The sequence below is a fragment of the Bemisia tabaci genome, chromosome 2 (genome assembly GCF_918797505.1).
Source record: "Bemisia tabaci chromosome 2, PGI_BMITA_v3".
NCBI classification, from domain to species: Eukaryota; Metazoa; Arthropoda; class Insecta; order Hemiptera; family Aleyrodidae; genus Bemisia; species Bemisia tabaci.
In genome coordinates, this window is record NC_092794.1 from 76,123,802 (window position 1) to 76,144,999 (window position 21,198).

At 39.7% G+C, this 21,198-nt stretch overlaps 2 protein-coding genes across 20 annotated transcripts in view; one reads left to right on the top strand and one right to left on the bottom strand.

Moving 5' to 3' along the window:
• b6 (pentraxin-related protein b6) overlaps window positions 1-21,198 on the bottom strand; it is a 270,110-nt gene that overhangs the window by 209,510 nt on the left and 39,402 nt on the right. The gene's annotated exons all lie outside the window — the stretch shown is intronic.
• LOC109037045 (coiled-coil domain-containing protein AGAP005037) overlaps window positions 1-21,198 on the top strand; it is a 313,866-nt gene that overhangs the window by 27,882 nt on the left and 264,786 nt on the right. For 4 of the 18 annotated variants that reach the window (XM_072296280.1, XM_072296283.1, XM_072296286.1 and 1 more), the window contains exon 2: window positions 3,638-3,976. The exons of 11 other annotated variants lie outside the window; for them this stretch is intronic. In XM_072296280.1, the coding sequence (XP_072152381.1) occupies window positions 3,823-3,976 (154 nt within the window). In that variant the 5' untranslated portion in view covers window positions 3,638-3,822. Of the gene's footprint in view, window positions 1-2,743; window positions 3,113-3,637; window positions 3,977-21,198 lie in introns of those variants that run through there. 3 more of the 18 variants (XM_072296281.1, XM_072296284.1, XM_072296282.1) reach the window with 2 other exon arrangements.

Genomic DNA, 21,198 nt, shown 5'->3' on the forward strand with positions numbered 1-21,198 from the left:
CACTGTAATTTAATTTTATATATTTCTGCACAAATTGGCTAAAAACTTTGGTGCTCAAGTTCTCATTTTCACCCTACTTATTCATGCTGTCTTGTAGGCGCAAATATTTGTTACATGCCAACCGCTTCGCCAAGGGCTTCTCCTTTTCATCTCAAGTTCTCGTCATCATTGCTCTCTGCGCCGTGCCGCTCCAGGCCAAATTCCGTGTTTGGTTTCCCTCTCAACTTGACTAATTTAAGTTCTGTCTCTTGTACCACTAAAAGACTACAAAAGCAGAAAATAATGTACTCTCAGGAGATGAGAGATTTTTTCCCCTTTTCTCGTTTTCTGAATCAGATTTTTTTTATACCTATGTATTTTAAAAAATTGCAAAATTTGTTGACATGGGCCGCGGTCCATGTGGCGACCCCCTAAATCCGACCCTGGCACTTAGGTTCTATAATTTCAATTCGCCGACGACGCCGCGAATCGAAATTGCACAGTATACCAAATACTAAAGTGCTACCTTCGGACTTTTCCCGACCAGTAGACACCCTGTGCTATCAACGAAAGATTAGCTTAGTTTGCACACGCAGGAATCAATGGGCGAGCAATAACATAGGAGTTTTCATCAAAATAAGACCACTTGCAGAGTTTTTAGCAAAAAAGAGATAATTTCTAATAATTTTAATTCACTAACACCACGAATTTAAATTATCGCGGGAAGTTAAGGAGCGCCCGCGCGCACCATAAACGTTGCCTTCGACGTCGGAGACATACTTGAAGCGTTACAGCGTTACTTTATTGGACGTAACGAACTAATTGCCTTCATGCGCGTAATGGAGTGTTGACCGCAAAGCCGGATTTACTATACAGGCGCTCTAAGCGAGAGCCTAGGAGCCCGCTATACAATGGTTTTTACCCCCTTCGACCCTCCTCCCTCAACAAAAACGTTTCAGTTTTTTCTCATCACGGGACTCCTCTTAGTTTTTTGTAGGCTTATAGTTGAGTATAAAGGAGGCCCTCCTCCCTTCGTTTCTCGCACAATGTGCGCCAAAAATCATCTAAACTTTTGTTTGAAAGGGATTCAAAATTTATAAAAACAGGTCCCCAACGACTCACCCGGAGTGGAGGACCAACGGAGGAGGGGGGCACGATGGCACGACTTCTTTCCGGTCAAAAAAAAAGAGGGAGCAAAAAGAGGAGAGAGAAAAAAGGAAGGAGTTAAGAATTAGAAGACCCACCGCCCTAAGCAGAAAGTGGTTTAGGTAAAGAGCAAAAGAAGCTTCCCCAAAAATTTACCACGAAATTTTTAGGACCTAACTGTAATTTTTTTTCTCTCTTCTGGGGGAGAGGGGAGGAAGGTCGTTTGTTTGTTACCTGACAAAAATTGTTAAGTTTAACGCCTTCGCCATCTTATCTTCGTTATTTCTCCTAAATATGTACTTACAGTTTAGAAAAAACACAGTGAAGAGGTGAAGTCCCGCAGTTTTTAACGATCAAATATATTACAAATCTCAAGCTAAAACTGCTGAAAATTCGACCCAGGAGGGCTATTTTAGAAAATTCTTCTGGAGAGGCCTCGCGATCCCCCTATAATCGGGGGGGGGGGGGTGTTTCCCTAGACCCCCCTCCCCCATCCTCCAAATCGCTAGATACCCTACCCCTCAAGCTGTGTCTGGATCCGCCACTGCTTACCTGTTTGGTTTGTTCGCCACTTCACCACCCTTCTCCGAGGAGGTTCACTCAAGGGGGTCTGCTCCACAGATCGCGCCAATGGGCCAAAAATCATAAAGCTGGCCCTGGTTCACTGTTTTGACGTGCACGCGTATGAAACACCGTTAGTAAGAAAACCTAACCAAGGTTTTAAGAAATGTTGTTGATGGGGGCCGGAGAAGTAGATTTTTAAGAGTAGAAAATATTCTTTTAGCAGTGAGAAGGGATATCATCGGGAGATAAGCGGATTTTCGATCCGAGAAATTGATTTCAGGTGAGACGTGTTAAAACGATTTTTTATCCCGCGTAAAAATTTTTATCCGTCCTGAATGAAAATGTATCGATTGCCGTGCAGAGAAATGGAAAATGTTAAATCCCTCTCTCCTGATATCACGACTGCGGCTCTACGTAGCCAAGAATTCGGGAGTTTCTCGCTACTTTCCGCTTTCGATGTATCAAGTCAGAAGTAGTAAGGAACTATTTCGTGGAGTGAGTAGCAACGCTGGAAGTAGAAACGCCGTAAGTGCTCCGAGTTTGATAAAAAATGCATACGGCATAAATGATTTCTGCTGCACTAGTATTTTGTTGAAAGTACCTTACTAGACTTAGAAATCGAGAAAATAAGTGCATGAGAGGATTAACAGGAATGCTGTTGCTACTCGGAACATAACTCTATACCCGCAGTTATCGCTGTAGAAGTTGAGCGTAATTGAAGGGCGTATTTACTTCAAAGTAGGGAGATAAAAATTACGTTGAAAAAAACGAAGAAAGAAATAAAGAAAAAATGGTAGAAAACGAGAAGAAGAAGAAGAAGAAAAGAAAATTGTGGCGAACGATGGTTCCTCACCGGTAGGTTCCTCGCGTGGTTCTCGCGGTAGGTACTAGCAGTTTTTATTGGTATAATAGAAATGTATTGTTTTGAATAAGGGTTTCTTCTTTCCCTCTCGCAGCTTTGATTATGTATATTCAGATGATGGAATGCTGCTACTACGAAGTTGTGTTGCGCAAGCGCATGAGATTTTCGGTGCGTCGGTTTTTGCGATGTGTAAACTAATGACGGTGTACCACCTCCAATTCGGTTCGCAGTTGAATGTCACCGGCGGAACGATTAACCCGGAGCCCAAGAGGTGTAGCTCCCGGCTAGTAGGTAATTGCTAATACTTAACGTCATCCAAATGCCGTTTCTGAAATGAGCCAGAAATAGTGGTTCTTTGTTGCATAATGTAATCCATTCGGATCATTCCAACCAATTTTCATCTGGAAACAGTTTCGATGTGAAGATTTCAAGTTTGATGACTCCCATGCGAATATTAGTCTGTTAGTTCCGAGATAAAATTTGATACCAACCGCCTAAAAGCGGAGATTTTCCCGTTCAATGATCACATCCCTAACGTATCAAAATGGACCGCTAGACAAGGTACGAATTCAAGAATTACGATATAAGTTTCCTCATCAAAATGTCACGTAGAACACGAGTTGTGCAAAGAAAAGCATTGGAAGTAGGTAATTCCTTACCAAGACATTAACGTTTTTTTGCGCATAAATTCCAACTGCTAGCTTATAAAAAAAACAATTACCTAGGTACTTGAATTAAATCGCGCACTAAACGTTACCGTGACAGTCTTTGCTGTATGAAAATGCCAACCTCAATCTCAGCGCTTTGGCTCAGCTGTTGCCTCTTGTTTACACTCTGAACGACACAAGGGACACTATTCGATTGAGAGGCTTGCCAAAATCGTTGCGGTAGGCGATTTGATTCAAGTAGACTCTTCTTGTTCATGTGAACGGGGCATTCAAATTTTTCTCAACCAATGCTAAATGAAAATGTTGAAATCTTATTTGCGGCGTATTTTCGGTAATTTATGTTCCACAAATCGTGTTCCACGTGAAATGTTGAAGATGAAACATGTATCAGATTCCTTCAAATTCGTACATTTTACAGCGGTACATTTCCTTGAATACCCGTAGCGCGGTGGATTTTATTGTGCTCCAACATCCGTGTGAAAACATTCCAAAAATGAGGCATAAGTCGAAACTTTATCCCTTATGAACGTGCGATGTTCGCTGATCTCAGTGGTCAGACCTTGACCGGGGACGATGCTCGAGTAAAAATCTGTTGCTGACAAGATGTTGATCCGGTGGAATAAAAATAAGGACAAGGCATCATCAGCCGGGTTGGGCGCCACTGGAGCGGGAGCAGGCGCCCAAAATCCCACCCTCAACGCCACGTCCAGCAGCAGCAAGTCCACCACAAAGAAGAAGCGCAAGTTCGGCAGAGAAGGTAATATTTCCATTCGTTGCCATGTAGCTCTGTTGTCTTTGTGTTGTAAACGTTCGTAAATGGACCATTAGATAAGGCACGAATCAAGCATAACTCGCTTATGCGGAAAAAAAGAGAGGAGAAACCCTCCACTGGAATTTTGCATGTCGACCGTGCAAGTCGACATTCACATAATTCGGTTTGCCACTTCACAGACTTCCTGTCATACTTTATTTTTTAAACTGAAAACTCTTTAATGCCAATTCTTTAAAACTGCTGTGATTTTTCTTCTCTGTGCAGAGAAAATTCTGCAATAGTTTCAAGGAATGATGTCAATTTGTCCTCCTTTAAAAAATTAACATTAAGGCGGAGATTTTCGGACACCGTAAACGAGATGTGTGATTGCGGACTTACACCGTCGATGTATCTTGGCGATGATGGAGGCTGTTACTTTGGAGACTCCAACATTCACTTGTTGCCCTCTCTTTCCTCTGCTAATGTATTTGCTGTCTATCTTAGCATGGAGAGTTTGTCTTGATGTAGAGGTGGACTCTCAGGATAGCGTGGGATATCCCCTCCATTTTTGACCCGACTTGAGAGCTTTTCTTGGGCTTGGGAGTTTATTTCAGAGAAATCCAAAGGGCACCATCGTGTTTATCGCGAACTTTTACATAAGATTATTTAGTCAAATCGCAAATTCCTCACACATGCAACATTTCCATTGGCTCATTGCGTCACCCGAAACTCATCATTCACCTAATATTTAGGTGAACAGTCGAAAAATGGGCGGTGGCTCTTGCTGCCTTATAATTGAACCGACACGCGCGAAAACTGCTAACATCCATTTTTCCAGTCTTCAATTTTTTTCAGTTGATAATACCTTTCGGAATTTGATGCAACCACGAGAGTGGCGTTAATACTCGTCTCCTGGCCACGTTAGTCTCAAAACGAGTCCTTCGTCACTTTTATGGTTGTATCAACTCTTTAGAAGTGTAATCAACTCAACAAAACTGAAGACTGGAAAGATGGACATTAGCGGTTTTCGCACGTTCCGATTCATTTGTCCGTGAGGAAGTGTTAAATCCCCGAAAGTAAAGGTTTAAAGGTTTCCACCTGTCGCCAAGAGGTTAGTCTAAGGTTAGTTAGTGGAGGGTCTCTTTGTCTCTGATTTCGCATCCTGTTATCATCAGGAACGGTGGTTCAACGGTATCGGGTGCTGCGCTGTGACAGGAAGGAGGGAGGTTTGAGTACCTATCAACATATACCCACGGGAATTTTTTCTGTGTGCATGTGTTACGTTTTGATTTTTCGTTTCTTCATTTGCAACTGCATGCGTTTTCATACCTTTCCAGGTATTCTTGCCAGCTAATTATATGATAAGCATTGATTTGTTAATAAAGATTTCGATTAAAAGAAAAAATGACCCTTCCGACGCAATTCGTCGGTAATTGACGCTCCGCGCCGTACTTGGCCGGAATTTTCTTTCAAAAAGAAAAGAAAGAAAAAAAAAAGAAAACAGAAACATAAGGTGTTTCGTACCGATCTTATTGTTAGCCGAATGTCAGGTTGAGCTTGACCATTCCTGTCGCCATTATGGGAATCCGTGAAAATAATTTTTTGTAATGCCTCTTACATCAGTGTATTTCTGTGGTGTGTGTAATGCCTTTGGGGTCATTCCACGTCAACTGTGCCAGGCTCGGAACCCGACCCCCTCCGACTTGGCTGAAAATTGGTATATGGGGGTCTTTACATCATTATAAGAAACTAATATGAAGAGTTTTCCCATCTGACGCCCCGTTCGCGAGATATCGACCCGCAAAGTTGGGGTGAATTTCAGCGATATTCAAAAACGCCCGTTTTAGCGATTCTCATTTTCTCGACTTCCCTCTCGTTGACTCTCCATAGCGAGACTCTGTATCAATTCATCATACTTTGTAAGAGTGTTTCTAGAACAATTTTTCATGTAGATTCTAAATGTGCCATTGAAATTAAGCTAAGAATTATTCTAATGTCCGTAATTTAGGGTTTTTTAAAATTTATGATTTTTTCGCCATTCAATGTTCGAACTGAATTATCTAAAAAACTATCTCTCAGATTTTCGATTTTTTTTTTTTACTTTAAGCTTAGGATATATACTTTTGGTTGATATACTTTTTTCAATTGTCATCGGACGGTTAAGGGCCTAAAAAAATTCAGATAGGCCAAAAAAGGTCAAAAATGGTAAAAAAAGACAAATTTTTACATGTTAATCCAATTCTTTCGATAGTAAACTCTTCAATTATCGATATTTTTTCCCTTTTTACCCTCTAATGTGTATAAAATCAGACTATCAACGCTTTCCATACATTCACCGATCGATTAACGGCCTGATGGAAACCGGAAACAGACCGAAAATCCTCGAAATTGACGCAAAAAGACGATTTTTCACACGGTAACCGAAGCATTCCATGGATTTCAACCGCAATTTCCAATTTACTCTCTCTATTTCAACCTTAAGGTATATACTTTTGAGTAATAAACACTTACTAACGTGCATCGATGGGGCACGGATCTAAACGGAAATAGAAACCGGCCGGAAACGCTCAAAAATGACGGCGAAAAACGGTTTATTACCTACACGGGAACCGATGCATCTCCTGAATAGTCACTGAAATTTTAATTTTTTCTCTTAACTTCAACCTTATGGTGTAATCTTTCGAGTACTTAAAACTAATAAAAGTGCATCGATGTGTTACGGAGCTAAACGGAAATGGAAACCGGCCGGAAATGCTCAAAAAAGGCGGGTTTTCCCACGGTAATCCGAGCATCTCATGAATAGTCGCTGCAATTTTCATTTTTTTTTCTCTTCTTCGAAATTAAGGTGTACTTTTGAAAAGCTTACATTACACATTATCCATGTATTGATAAAATATCTAAAAAAAAACCGAATTAGAAATAGACCGAAAATTCTAAAAAAAAAAAAGAAGAAGAAGAAAAAAAAAATGTTAAATGACGTTGAATAAGCGGAGTTGGTTTGAATCGATGATATGATTTAAAGGAGCCGATGCTTGCATCATAAAAATCGCCGATTATAAACTTGACGGTGGAAAAATATGTTGCACTTCATCGATCCTGTGGAGGACCTTTCTAAAGGTGGAGGCAGCCTGACACTCCGTTCAAAAAAGTTAGAAGCCTAGACAACTAGCTAAGAATTACACCCCTACGGCTTCTGAATGGAGGCGATGAAGAACGGCCAGTTCCGATCGATTCAAATGAATTAGGTCCTTTTTGCCATGCGAGTATAACGACATTCGAAGAAAGTTGTCTTAACATGTCCGGGATCTGAATCAATGAATGGATCGAAGGAGTTAATGAGGATAACTTTGGGTCCTCGTGGACGTCTTCCAGCCAACGTTTCACCAAAGCAATCTCCTCGCCCGGCGAGAAAGGCGAGGAATGGGTGGAATTTTGGAGACTACGATTCGTCCAAAATGTCTACGGGCGAAATCGAGTAGAGCAACGAAATTCTTTTTGAAGTGCCCTACGGACACTCCGCGAAGAAAGTCGTTACTACCTGCCAACAGAAACAGCGTATCATTCGAGTGATATCCTTGGAGATTCCGTTTCACATGATCAGCCGAACCGAACCGTTTCGATGTTAGTAATAGAGAAGGAGAGGTAGAATAATATATATATTAATCATTAGCAATAAGAAGGAGAGGTAGAATAATATATATGTTAATCATTAGCAATAGAGAAGGAGAGGTAGAATAATATATATATTAATCATTAGCAATAGAGAAGGAGAGGTAGAATAATATACAGGGTGTTCGAAAAGTCCCCTCCCCCCCTCTAACTTTTGACCTAATTGAGGTAGAGATTTGAAACTTGGAGGGTGTTCCTAGATAAAAGGGAGCTACTTTTTGACCCCCCCCAAAATTTTGGGGGCCCCATTTTGGGGGGGCTACGGACCCTAACTTTTAATTTTCAAATGGGAAGACCCCCTTTGTGATACCTCGTTCGAAAGAGCATAAAAAAAAATTTTTCGCGCAAACCGGAAGTCATTATCTCAAACCGTTTCAAAATGGCGGCCGGTCAAAGTTCCAAATGGCCGAAAATTGGCACCTCTGCTATTTGCACATGGATTTGCTTGAAACTCGGTATCTGGGGGTATTTTGGCACGAGAAAAACGAATTTAACGTTAGATTTTCAAATAAACCCTAATTTTTCAAAATGGCGACCGGTTTAGGCTCAAAAAGGCCGAAAATTTGACAAACTCGATTTTTTTGCCAATGGATTCACCTGAAATTCGGTATCTGGGGGTATTTTGACCCGAGAATAACGAATTCAACGTTAGATTTTTAAAAAAAAACCCTAATTTTTTAAGATGGCCGCCAATTAAAGTTCAAAATGGTCAACAATTGGCAACCTCGACTTTTTGCCGATAGATTCGCCTGAAACTCGGTGAAATAACGTCGAATTCGTTTGTCTCCCACCCAGATACCCTCAAACACCGAGTTTGAGGCGAATCTATCGGCAAAAAGTCGAGGTTGCCAATTGTTGACCATTTTGAACTTTAATTGGCGGCCATCTTAAAAAATTAGTGTTTTTTTTTAAAAATCTAACGTTGAATTCGTTATTCTCGGGTCAAAATACCCCCAGATACCGAATTTCAGGTGAATCCATTGGCAAAAAAATCGAGTTTGTCAAATTTTCGGCCTTTTTGAGCCTAAACCGGTCGCCATCTTGAAAAATTAGGGTTTTTTTGAAAATCTAACGGTAAATTCGTTTTTCCCGTGCCAAAATACCCCCAGATACCGAGTTTCAAGCAAATCCATGTGCAAATAGCAGAGGTGCCAATTTTCGGCCATTTGGAACTTTGACCGGCCGCCATTTTGAAACGGTTTGAGAAAATGACTTCCGGTTTGCGCGAAAATTTTTATTTTTTTATGCTCTTTCGAACGAGGTATCACAAAGGGGGTCTTCCCATTTGAAAATTAAAAGTTAGGGTCCGTAGCCCCCCCAAAATGGGGCCCCCCAAAATTTTGGGGGGGTCAAAAAGTAGCTCCCTTTTATCTAGGAACACCCTCCAAGTTTCAAATCTCTACCTCAATTAGGTCAAAAGTTAGAGGGGGGGAGGGGACTTTTCGAACACCCTGTATATATTAATCATTAGCAATAGAGAAGGAGAGGTAGAATAATATATACATAAAGTAATATAGTTATTAATATTTTAGTTGTTAATATTTTAGATAAAACCATGTTTTAAATATCTAGTTATTAAATATAATAATTCAATTAAACCGAAACCGAACCGAACCGAACCGTTTGACTGCCTCCAATGAAAACATACATGATTAACAGTTTCGAAAATAAATACTACTAAAATGATACTTGGAAGAAGAAAGAGGAACGAAAAATGAGGGAGAAGTGAGGATCAAGGATATGAAAACAAGAGTAACGGGACTAGAGCGAAGGTGCGCGTGTCAAGCCACTCTCGACCAAGACCAATCCACACAGGTCAGTCATTGCGCATCTTTTTGAAAGCCACTTCTCCGCCCGGCCCTAACCCGGCGGCACTCAATGCTACGTCACAATGGATGCTCCCATAAGAAAAACATTGTAAGCTCTCAATACTGCGTCATTGCGCAGTAGAGTTCCAAAACTCGTCCTCGGGAATGACTGACCTGTGTGGATTGGTCTTGCTCTCGACGGTATGTACTGGCGAGAGATATGGATACACCTCCAGGCAGCGCGGCGCGTGCTCTGACCTTGAAGTCTGGAAAATTCTGGAAGGGAGAAAAGCTTTACTGCGCCTGCGCAGATATTCTACCAGCTGACCGTGCGTTGCGTTCTCGTGACCGACTGTTCATTCATTCAGGTTCGTTACCCCCAAGGTTACTACGTTCGCTTAATTCACAACCCTGAGGTTTGACTTTTCGTTCATTGCTGTGCGCCTGGTATTTTGATTTCCTAGTGCTTTGCCGCTTCATCGCATCCTTCTGTTGACGGAACTGCTCACGTTTCTTCAATATCTACAGCTAAGTAGTTCCATCTTTGCATGTTTTAGTTTCATTTTTCTAATTTCAAATAATATCTCGCAGGTATGCTTTTGTTACTCTGCCTTCTTGAGTTCAAGTGTTGAGTAATATTTATGATGCTTTTAATTGTTACTCTCTTCTAGGAATTTAAAGTTTAGTTTCATCTTCTCTTGTTTTTTGAATTTCTGCTGTTTTTTACAAGTTAATCGACCATCCCCCTCGTTTAAAATGAATCAATGCTGCAATATTACCCATTATGATAAGAAAAATTTTCTCCTCCCAGATTGTGATAAAGGCGAAAATAAAAGGATCTATTTGTTTAAGGATTTCACAGAATTAGACAAGTATCTTATAGTTTCAAGAGGAGAATTCGAAAATGCCAAATTGGAAACTGTTTGCGATTCTCATTTAGAAATTTATTTGACAACATTTGAATTTTCAACAGTAAGTTTTGCTGCGATCCTTTCAGCTCTCACAAAAAAAGAGTTGCAACTAGGTTGAAATTAGCTTCTACAGAAACAAGTAAACTCGAACATTACACATTTTTTTCAAAATCAAGGCAGGATGTAAAATTTGTGGACATTGTGAAACTAGATTACCTTCCGAATATGAAGCGCATCAGCGGCGCGAGGCATCTCAAGAATCTAGGACATCCGGTCAAAGTTCATCTCAGTCTGATTCTCAAACTTCACAAAGGACTTCCATTGATCGTTTGAATGCCATTTTTTCGCTTCTTGATATCTCTCCAATAAGCCTTCATAGTTTAGCGAAAAGTCAGAAACTCAATTATGGACAAAATAAACTGGAGGAAATTCGTACTGTAGTGCATAACAATATGGAACAGGCCTAGGCGTTAGAGGTCACATTACCACAATATAATCAGAATGTATCAGAAAAAATTGAAGCGCTTGATGGGATTGTAGGTTCGTTGAAGTTTAAAATTAACTCATCGAATCATCAAGAGAAGCTTCAACTTCTGACGTTAGCTCCCTCTTCTTGGACTACTGCGAAGATTGCATTGGAGTTTGGAGTCTCAGTTCGCGTCGCTAAATCGGCAAGAAAACACTGCCGGCATTCTCTCTATCCCTCCGTCGAAACAAGGCAAAAAATTGGAGGAAGATACGACACGCCTCGTTATTGAATATTATGAAAGTGACGATGCCTCAAGAACAATGCCGGGAATGAGAGACCGGGTCAGCATTGGAAATAAGGTGTACAAGCAAAAAAAAAAAAATGCTTTTAGCAAACTTGAGAGAACTTCATGCAGACTTCAAGCAGCAGTACCCCCATAACCCAATCGGGCTCTCAAAATTTTGCACTCTTGGGCCTAGATGGTGTGGTCTTGCCGGTGAATCGGGTACTCGCTCCGTAAGTGTCGACAAGTGCCCCAGTGTTGAGAATGCACAGCTCTATTTTTTTTTTTTTTTTTTTTTTTGATTATTTATTAGCACATCTTTGTAATACAAATTTAGCACTGTTACTTTATAATAAAGAATATATATCTTAGAGTTAGTTAACTAATGAAATGATGTGAAGGTGAAGAAAATGAGTATATGAGAACTAGATTAGAACTTAAGGAAAAATTAACTAACTACGAAGACAATTACCTAACAACTTAATAATAGGTAAATTTTTACAAAGACATAGAAAAAACTGTACATACAAAAGATTAGTTAGCAATAAACCATGTACATACAGAAAAATGTCTTTTATTTCACTCTTGCGAGCTACTAACCCTTATTGTGGTAGATAAACAGAATTAGCAATCAATATAATCTGAGATGAGATCAAAAGGCTTACGTCTATTGAGTCTACGAATTATGTTAGAGTTATCGAGGAGGGAAATTGCCTCGACATTAGGGTGGAATCCTAAGCGGTGTTCATAATTTTCCGTCAGCTCCCGAATGTAACTCTTCACTGACGCGATGCCTAAGTCCTTGTGGATATCAGAATTTCTGATGTACCACTCGGTGTTAACCATCTGTCTCAGTGTTACATTCTGGAATGTCTGGATCCGTTTGATGTTTGTATCTGCGGCGCATCTCCAAAACATGCAAGCATAACTCCAAACGGGCCTAATAATACACTTATAGAGGAGAATTTTGTTATCTAGGGATAGCTTAGAGCCACGCCCCAGTAACCAGTACATCCTCTTGCGCTTTGCCTTAAGTTGTTTGAGCTTGGACTTTATGTGTTCTCCCCACTTGAGCCTTCTATCGAGGATTGCTCCAAGATATCTAGCCCAGTCACAGGGAGGAATAGGCTTCAAATCTAGAAAGACAGGCTTCCGACCGACATTTCTGTTTGAAATGATCAGATGTTGCGATTTCAGGTTATTTAGCGCTACTCTCCAAATTTTCGTCCACCTGAAGGCGCTATCCAGGGACCCTTGCACTAGAGCGTTAGCTTTAGGCAAGTCGTCACCTACGATAGCGGTATCGTCCGCAAATGTACCCAAGTCAGTATCGGGATTAACTGGAATATCATAAGTGAACAGCAGGTACAGGATCGGTCCCAAGACGCTGCCCTGGGGAACACCCGCTAGGATGTTCCTCAGAGCAGAGCGCGAACCTTCAAAACGTACCCTGAAAGTCCTGCCGTTCAAATATGACTCCAGAAACCTGTGGTGGTTTGCTGGAAGAAGTTTACGAATTTTGTAGAGTAGGCCTTCGTGATGGACTCGATCGAAAGCCTGGCTAACATCTAAGAAAACGCAAGAGCATATTTTCCCCCTCTCCAGCGCGTCTTCAGCTATGCTCACTATTCTGTGAATCTGCTCAAGTGTAGAATGACGACTCCTAAACCCGAATTGATGGTTTGGGATAATTCCCCTCTCATCAATTAGTGGTAGGAGACGTTTCAGATAAATTCTCTCAAATAATTTCCCCAGAATGGAAAGAAGGGAAATTGGTCTATATGATGATGCTTCGTAAAGTGGCTTACCAGTTTTGGGAATGACAATTATTTCCGCTTCTTTCCATTCCGTAGGAAAGTAATTTAAGGACATCGCGGAATTAAATATGGTAGCCAGCTTAGAAATACTCTGGCCCGGAAGATGCTTGAGTATTTCACCTGTTATCTGGTCTTTACCAGGTGATTTTTTAAGTTTGATTTTGTACTTAATAATATCGGCAATTTCCTCGGGAGTAACTAATTTCATAGGAACTGGGTCAAGGGGTTCGAGCTGCTCTGCATCCTTTACGGGGTCAAACTCGATCTCACCCTTGCCAGGTGGATTTGGAGTGAATGTTTGTTCTAAATGTAAGCTAAAAGTTTCAGCCTTTTCAGACTGACTTCTAGCCCATTTACCATCTTGTTTTTTAATTGGTGGAGAGAAAATGATTGTTCTCTTCAAATAGCGAGTAGCTCTCCAGAGAGAATACTCGGTATTTTTAGTAGGGGTGAGTCCTTTCAAGAATTTTTCGATTCTTTTTTCCTTGATTTTTTTTTAGAGTCTCATTCAACTCACTGTTAACTCTATTAAAGTTTATCTTATCCTCAGGATCTCTAGTCCTTTTCCAGATTTTTCTTAACCGTCTTCTTTCCGAGACAAGATCGAGAATTTCCTTAGGAATTCTAAATTCTTTATGAGTTATAATTCGAGGAGGGGTAGACGTCGAAGCCGCTTCTCTAATATCCAGAGTTAATTTTTTAATTTCTTTTTCGAGAGTTTCAATGTCAGAAATTACGACTCTATTATCAGTATTGCTTTGCAATCTGTGACGAAATCTCTCCCAATCTGTCTTAGAATTAGTCAAGTTGAAAGCTTCAAGTCTTTTATAGGTGACCGAGAAAAGAGTGAGTAATATGGGGGCATGATCAACGTAATCAGGGAGAGAACCGACCTCTAATACATTCCTTGAAAAGTTTTTCGTTATCCAAATATCAATAATTCCAGGTTTCCTGGTAGGATCAGTAGGGAAATGGGTGGGATTGCCATCCGATAAAAAATCGCAGCTGCATTCGCGACCTGCCTGGGCAAGTTGTGTACCTCTCGGAGTGGCTTTTATCGCCCCCCAGAGCGCGTGCTTGGCATTTACATCACCACCAATTAAAAAACGCGTGTTAAGCTCATTAAAGAATGAGACAAATTCCTCACTTTTAATTGTATGACCAGGTGGACAATAAATTGACAAAACTTGTATTTCGCCATTCGGAGTATTGACCGTGACTCCTACTGCTTGTATGCTATCAGTTACGCGCTGATAACTGAAGTAATGATTCATGCTTGTTCTTATTAAAAGACCGACGCCTCCCCATCCATTTTCGGTGGGTTGATCAACTCGATAGAAATTATAGTCTCGCATCGAAAAATTTTGCTCTGGGCGCAAATGTGTTTCCGAGATTAGCATGATATCTAAGTTCTCGGTGCGGACCAATAATTCTACATCGTTTCTATGTCTCAGAAGCCCGTTAACATTATGAGCTAGAATTCGTAGCGTTTCGTTCATTTTCTGGGCAATGTTTTCTTTCCTTTACTGCTATCAGAATTATTAACAGTGGTTGATAATTTTTTCTTATCGATTGAATCAATTCTTAGTTTCAATGATTCATACTTGGATTCAATAATTTCAAGTTTGCTTAAAATTTGTGTTAAGACAAATTCAAGCTGTAAATTATTTTGGGAATATGAGGGGGGGTTGGCCGCCTCAGCGTATGATTTATCATTATGGGGGGCAGAACTATTCTGTTGCTCACCTTTACCTTTATTCTTTTTATTTTTCCCTTTTTCAGGAAGAGGGGGGAAATTTTTACTATTTTTAGTAACTAAGGTGCTGGGGGCGGGTTTTACCGCGGAGGCTGCCTTTTTTTTCTCAAGAATAGCTTTTCGCTCTTTATGAACATGAATAGCAACGGGACATTGCCGGAAATTGGCAGGATGATTACCATTACAATTACCACACTTAGGTTTTTCCATGAACTTACCATGAGGACATTGGGGTGAAAGGTGAGATTCACCACACTTTACACATTTAGGATCCTTCCTGCAGTGATTATGACTATGCCCCCAGATGTGGCATCTTTTACACTGCGGAACCAGTTCGCTGTTCACCTTTAAAGATTCAATCTTACATACTAAATTACAAATTTTATTAATTTTAAAAACTTTCTCGGCATCAGTGCCGTGAGCAAAAGAAATTATAAATAAGGGTAAGATTTCATGCTTAAGATGCACTTTACCTTCAGAGTCAGTCACTCTGTTTTTTTCAATAATATTGTCGACTTTGACTACGTCAAAGCCTTTCTTGATGAGATCAATGCGGATATCATCTAAACTTAAAGATTCGTGCAATTTTTTTGCTATAATTCTAAGCGGACGCGTATTTTTGTTTTCATAAAAGTAAAACTTGATCCCTATCTTTTCTAGGACTTCTCTAATTAAAGAATGAGCTTCTTCAGTCATAGGTTTGACTTTGAAAATGCCATCATTGAGGGCTTGGACAGACCACAATGATTCGTCAGGTAGTGCTTCTTTAATATAAGGAACAAATTCTTCAAGCTTGTCAGCCGAAGTTATTTTTATCGGAGTGGGTCTTTTAGGTTTTACTTTAGGAACATTCTCGCCAGTTTCCGATTTATCACCGTTTTCCGGATTTGAATTAGCGTCCTTAGAAGGGTCCCCTTTGTCCTTGGAAGAGCGAGGTTCCTTGGGCTTGGTCTTATTGTTGGTTGTATTCTTGGACTGCATTAGAATGCGTTTAACCTCTTTATCCGCTTTTTGGATAAAGACGTCGTCGATGTCGTCCTCAGGTGATGTATCATCAGTTGACACGTCCGTGACCTCTTGATCTCCAGAGAGCACATCGAACTTATTAGGATCAGTAAACAATTGTTTTGATACTTTTTTAGAGTTTGTAGTAGGAGCACTAGATAATTGGGTGTTGGGAATTTTTCTCCTAGGAGAGGAGGTATTTTCGTTATCCTTTTTTAAAAATTCATTAAGTCGTTCAGTGAGCGATTTAAGTTGGTTATTTAATGATTTATTTTGGTCCATTAATTAGGCATTTTGAGTTTTAAGTAGGTTAATCAAGTCAGTTTCTTGATTTTGGACAGGAATCACTTGAACTTGAGGGTTTGGTAGGACATCTGTGAGTTGAGTTGAGTTCTTGGCACAATCAGAATCAGCGATTGATTGAGATTGATTATCTTTGGTAGAAAAGTTAGATTCAGAGTCCGTTTTTGGTTGAGATGAAGGGAGACTGTTTCTCCTAGTCGATGATGATAAAAGAGAAGTGTTACCTTTATGCGCGGTTCTATGGGTTGCCAAGGAGGCACGAATTTTAGCAATTCTGTCCGAGTAACAAGAGGTTACAGGACAGTCAGTAGAACCGTGAGAAATACACTTGCACGTAGAACATGAGATTAAACTATGTTGTGTGCACGGTTTCATTGTCTCTTGGATTGTTTAAGAAAAAGATAAGAATTAAAAATTAAAAACGTATAGATATAGAAATGTAGTTCAGTTTAAGCACTGGATAAAGGTTCCGAAGCACTTTAATCTTATATTGCTGGGGCCGAGGCCCAGCAACAGAAACTTTAGTTTTTATTCACATTTACAGAAGTTATGAATTAGTCCATAACCTAGAAACTTGTCACTACAGTGATGAAGAAAGAGAGCTTAATCTGATAACGGAGAGGGCCGAGACGACAGGTCCGCTTCCGTTCACGTGTGATAACGAACTCCAGCTCTATTTAATGTCGGCACTGGAATCGTTTTTTGAGGATGAAGCGGAAATCGATTTTTATCAATGGGACTCTAAGGCTAGGTCAACCTTAAGAAAGGTGTCATTACATGTGGAGGTATGTATTCAGCTTCTCTTGCAACAACTGGAGGCACTACTACCGCACTCTTACATAGCAAAGGCTCAACCTCTTCACTTGAAAAATGGAAAGCAGAGCCTTTCACAAGATGAAGCTATAGTTATCACCGATTTCAGTGAAAACTATGGCTATATTGTGCAAGACGCAAGTCAAGGGCTCCACTGGAACAAAGACGCATGCACAATTTTTCCCGCTGTTCTGCACTACAGAAATAGTGAAGAAGCTCTCGTTCCCGTGTCCCTGTGTATAATATCAGACGATATGAACCATGATGTGAGTATGGTCGATCAAATGCAGTGCCTCGTGACTGACTTTCTCAAAAGTAAACATCCAAAAATTAAAAAGCTACATTACTTTTCAGGTGGCTGTGCTTGGCAGTTTAAAAATACGTATAACTTTCAGCTAGAAGCAGATTGGTCATTTTTCGCAACATCCCACGGAAAAACTGAATGCGACGGTGTTGGTGGGACTGTTAAAAGACTGGACCAAGAAAGCAAGTCTGCAGCGTCCGTACTCTAACCCGCTCATTTCTGCCAAAGAAGTGTTTGATTTTGCAACAGCTGAGATTAAAAATGTTGTTAGCTTTCATGTTCTGAAGTCCGCCGTGGACAGTCTGCGAGACACATTACAAAGTCAATTTTCAATTGCCACAACTGTTCCAGGAACTTGATCTTTCCACTATTTTGAACGTTTGTCGTCTTTCAAACTTATCACAAAGCGAATTTCAGCCAACCAAACAACTGCTCTAGTATTTGATTTCGACAAAAATGATGACACCTTTTCCAAGGTTATGGAAGAGTTGTACGAAAATTGTTACGTTGCTTGTTTTTATGACCAAGATTGGTACTTCGGAGTTGTTGAGGAATTGCACAAGGACGAACAGGATGTCACAAAGCGATTCATGCAGCCAAACGGACCAACAACTTTCTTTTATGGGCCTCGGAAGGAGTAGAGTCCCTTTATACTGAGAGTCAAGACAATTCGGCTCATGGATGTCACAAACGGGAATAAAGATTACAGAAATTGAACGTTTTTCGTAATCTTTGATCGGCCCATTCTCAAATGCCTTTCTCCGTTCCCCCTCTCATTCCGTTTGTTCCTTGCCGAACCCGCAATTCCCTGGTCCATTCCAGATTATAATCTTTGCAATTGGTGAAAATGTAATCTTTATTCCCGTTTGTGACACTGTGGAGGCCTAAAATACGGGAACCAATCAGAAATGGATTCAAATTTTTTTTCTTTTTTTTCTTTCTTTTTTTTTTTTTTTTAATTTGTAAATGCACATTTTTAACGGCGAAAACAAATATGTCAAAATTAGTTAGGATTTAAGAAAAAAAAAAAAAAGAAGGGAAAAGAGATTACAGAACTTAAGCTAAATATTCTGCTACACTATACAAACACTTGGCAATAAAAAATTGTTTTAGTACATTTAGAAAATTTGGGTCCCTGTATTTGGATTTTAGGTTTGCGGGAAGTTTTTCAAAAAATATTTGGCCGCGCCTTAGTGCGTGGCTGTTCCTTGTTGCGTTTGTCATGGCCTGGAATCTAGTGTTTATTTTATTATTACTGAGATTCGTAGGAGCTATAGAGCTATTCATATCAACTATAAAATTCGAAATGGACCTATAAATTACGAGGGAGGGAACGGATAGAATTTTGAGATCAATGAAATGATTTTTGCAGGACTCTCTTGGCGCTAATTTTAACATGGTTCTTAAAGCCTTCTTTTGGATGATGAAGACTTTTTCCAGGAGAGCAATTTTACAATTAGACCAAATAGTTACGCAATAGTCAATGTGGGACATAAATAGGGAGTGGTAAACTAACATAAGTACACTAATATCACAATATTTAGAGAGGACTTTAATTACAAATATGGCAGAGTGTAACTTGCTGCAGATGCTGTTTATATGGCTATCAAAATTTAGCTTATTGTCCAAAAGAATCCCTAAGTACTTCAATATGGAGACCAATTCAATTTCTTGGTTGTCAATCAAGATGTTAAAGGAACCTACAATATTTTTGGTACTCAAAAGCATGTATTTAGTTTTGTCTACATTAAACTGGAAGAAATTCAAATCAGCCCATTGTCGGAAAATGTTCAGAAGAATAAAAACATCTATCTCTAATCTTGATAGATCCTTATTGCTAACCACAAAAAGCACATCATCGGCAAAAAGAAACATTATAAATAATGAGAGCACTAGGTTCAGAGATTTGGTTTTGACATACTGAGGCGCATCGTTGGCGAAGATTAGAAACAGGAGAGGTCCAATTACTGCTCCCTGTGGGATACCGCCTAAAATCTTAGCAAATTTGGACCTAAAAAAGGAACTACCATTAGTTATCTGAACATACTGATGCCTGTCTGAGAGGTAGCTGTAAATAAGATTGATAGCTGGTTCACTGAGTCCAAATTTCTTTGGTTTGATTCTCAAGAGGCCATGGTGGACGGAGTCAAAAGCCTTCTTTAGGTCTACTGCCAACGCAACTGAATATAATTTCTTGTTGTTGGTGAGAAGATCATGACAACGAGCGATGGCATTTTCGGTACTGACTTTTGGACGAAAGCCATATTGATGTTTATACAGCAGGTTATTTGTTTGAATAAATTTGTTGATTTGTTTACATAAAGCATGCTCATAGACTTTGGAGATTGGCGAAATTTGCGCAAGTGGTCTATAGTTATTTACATCTTGTTGATTACCGCTTTTGAACAGAGGCGTAATTTTAACTGTTTTCAGTACATCAGGAAAAGTGCAAGAAGAAAAGGCATCATTAATGCATACAGCCAGGGGGGCACTGATTTCATACTTGATCTTTTTAACAAAGGCATTAGACAAACCAAGATGATCTTCAGATGTTTTATTCTTTAATTTGTCAATAATTAATTCAACCGACCCAGAGTTGACAGGATTAGGATAAAATCGGCTAGCGCATTGAGGTATGTAGTCATAATCAGAAGGTGTTGGAATCATGCTAGAAGTTTGCTCCATAATTGAAGCAAAGAAATTATTCATTGTGTTAGCAATCTCTGTCATGTTATCAATTTCCTTGCCGTCCTTAGCAATACTATGAATAATGCTCCCCATCCTTTTGGTAGGTCTGTGATTATTAATAATTCTCCAGGAATTCTTGGACACATTATTTGATTTTTTAATCATTGACTTAATTGAATCTGACTTAACATTGATCATGTATGATTTATATTTAGACTTAATATCCTTAAGCTTATACTTAATAGCTAGATACAATTCTCTATTAAAGTTTGGCGAGTCCCTGATTAACTTTAGCTCAGAAGAGAGGTCTCTGACAGTTGCGTAGTGCTCACGCTGGACCGTTTTATTTATGCTACTTAGTCCTTGGTTGAATCTAGTCTTAATTTTTGGGAAAAAAGTTTCATGCGCTCCTACAATAAAATTAATAAAGTCAGTGGGAGTAACTCTCTGTAGATCCACAATCATATCGGAACAGCCAGCTTTCATGGTGGCCAAATTAACCGGGTCATATTTACGTGCATATTTGTAAATTGGAGACTCTGGTCTAGATGATTGAGCTTCGCCCTTTAAACTACAAAAAATTCCATGGTGATCAGATAAAGCAGTATACATTACAGAAGAAATTAGGTCTGAGGAGGGAAGATTAGTGAATAGATTCTGGTAGCAGAATGGTCTGTGACCCTCGTATCTTCAAAAATAGTTGGTCTTAGATTTATAGAACTAAGTAAATTTCTCATTTCATTTGCTTGATTTGAGTCTATTTTAAGATCGACATTGAAGTCACCAACTAGAATAATTTTATGTTCTAGGTAATAGTTGTCTAAAAATGCACTTAAATTATTAAGAAATACTTCAAAATTACCACTAGGAGATTTGTAGACGAGTACAATTATTATCTCATATAGTTCGGTCCTGATAGAACATGCAGAGACTTCGAAGTCCTTATCAACACAGAGATGGAGTGGAAATTTCACATTTTTTGAAATGAGAGAATTACTGACCATGATCATAGTACCACCCCCCTTAAATTGAGACCTCGAACTAACACTAATGATTTTGTATTTGAAGAGCCTTTCATTGGCCAAATTGTCTTGACTCTCAGTATAAAGGGACTCTAGGAAGGAGGACATCTGCATTGTTCCCGTGTCATCGATCATTTCCATAGTTGATCCACCAAGGACAACTTCTGGTAGAACATTTTTCTTTTCCCAAGAAGTAATCGACACCGTTGTGAAAAGTGCAGAATGCTTAAAAAATAAATAGTTCCAACTAAATGCAAGATATCGTAAAAATTGCCGACTAGCCGATGATATGTGTCTACGCAGTTCAGTTCAGTCATCAATCACATCTCCCGCTTAACCCGTGGATGGAGGAGTGCACAGGCTTGTGCACGGGTTAGTGT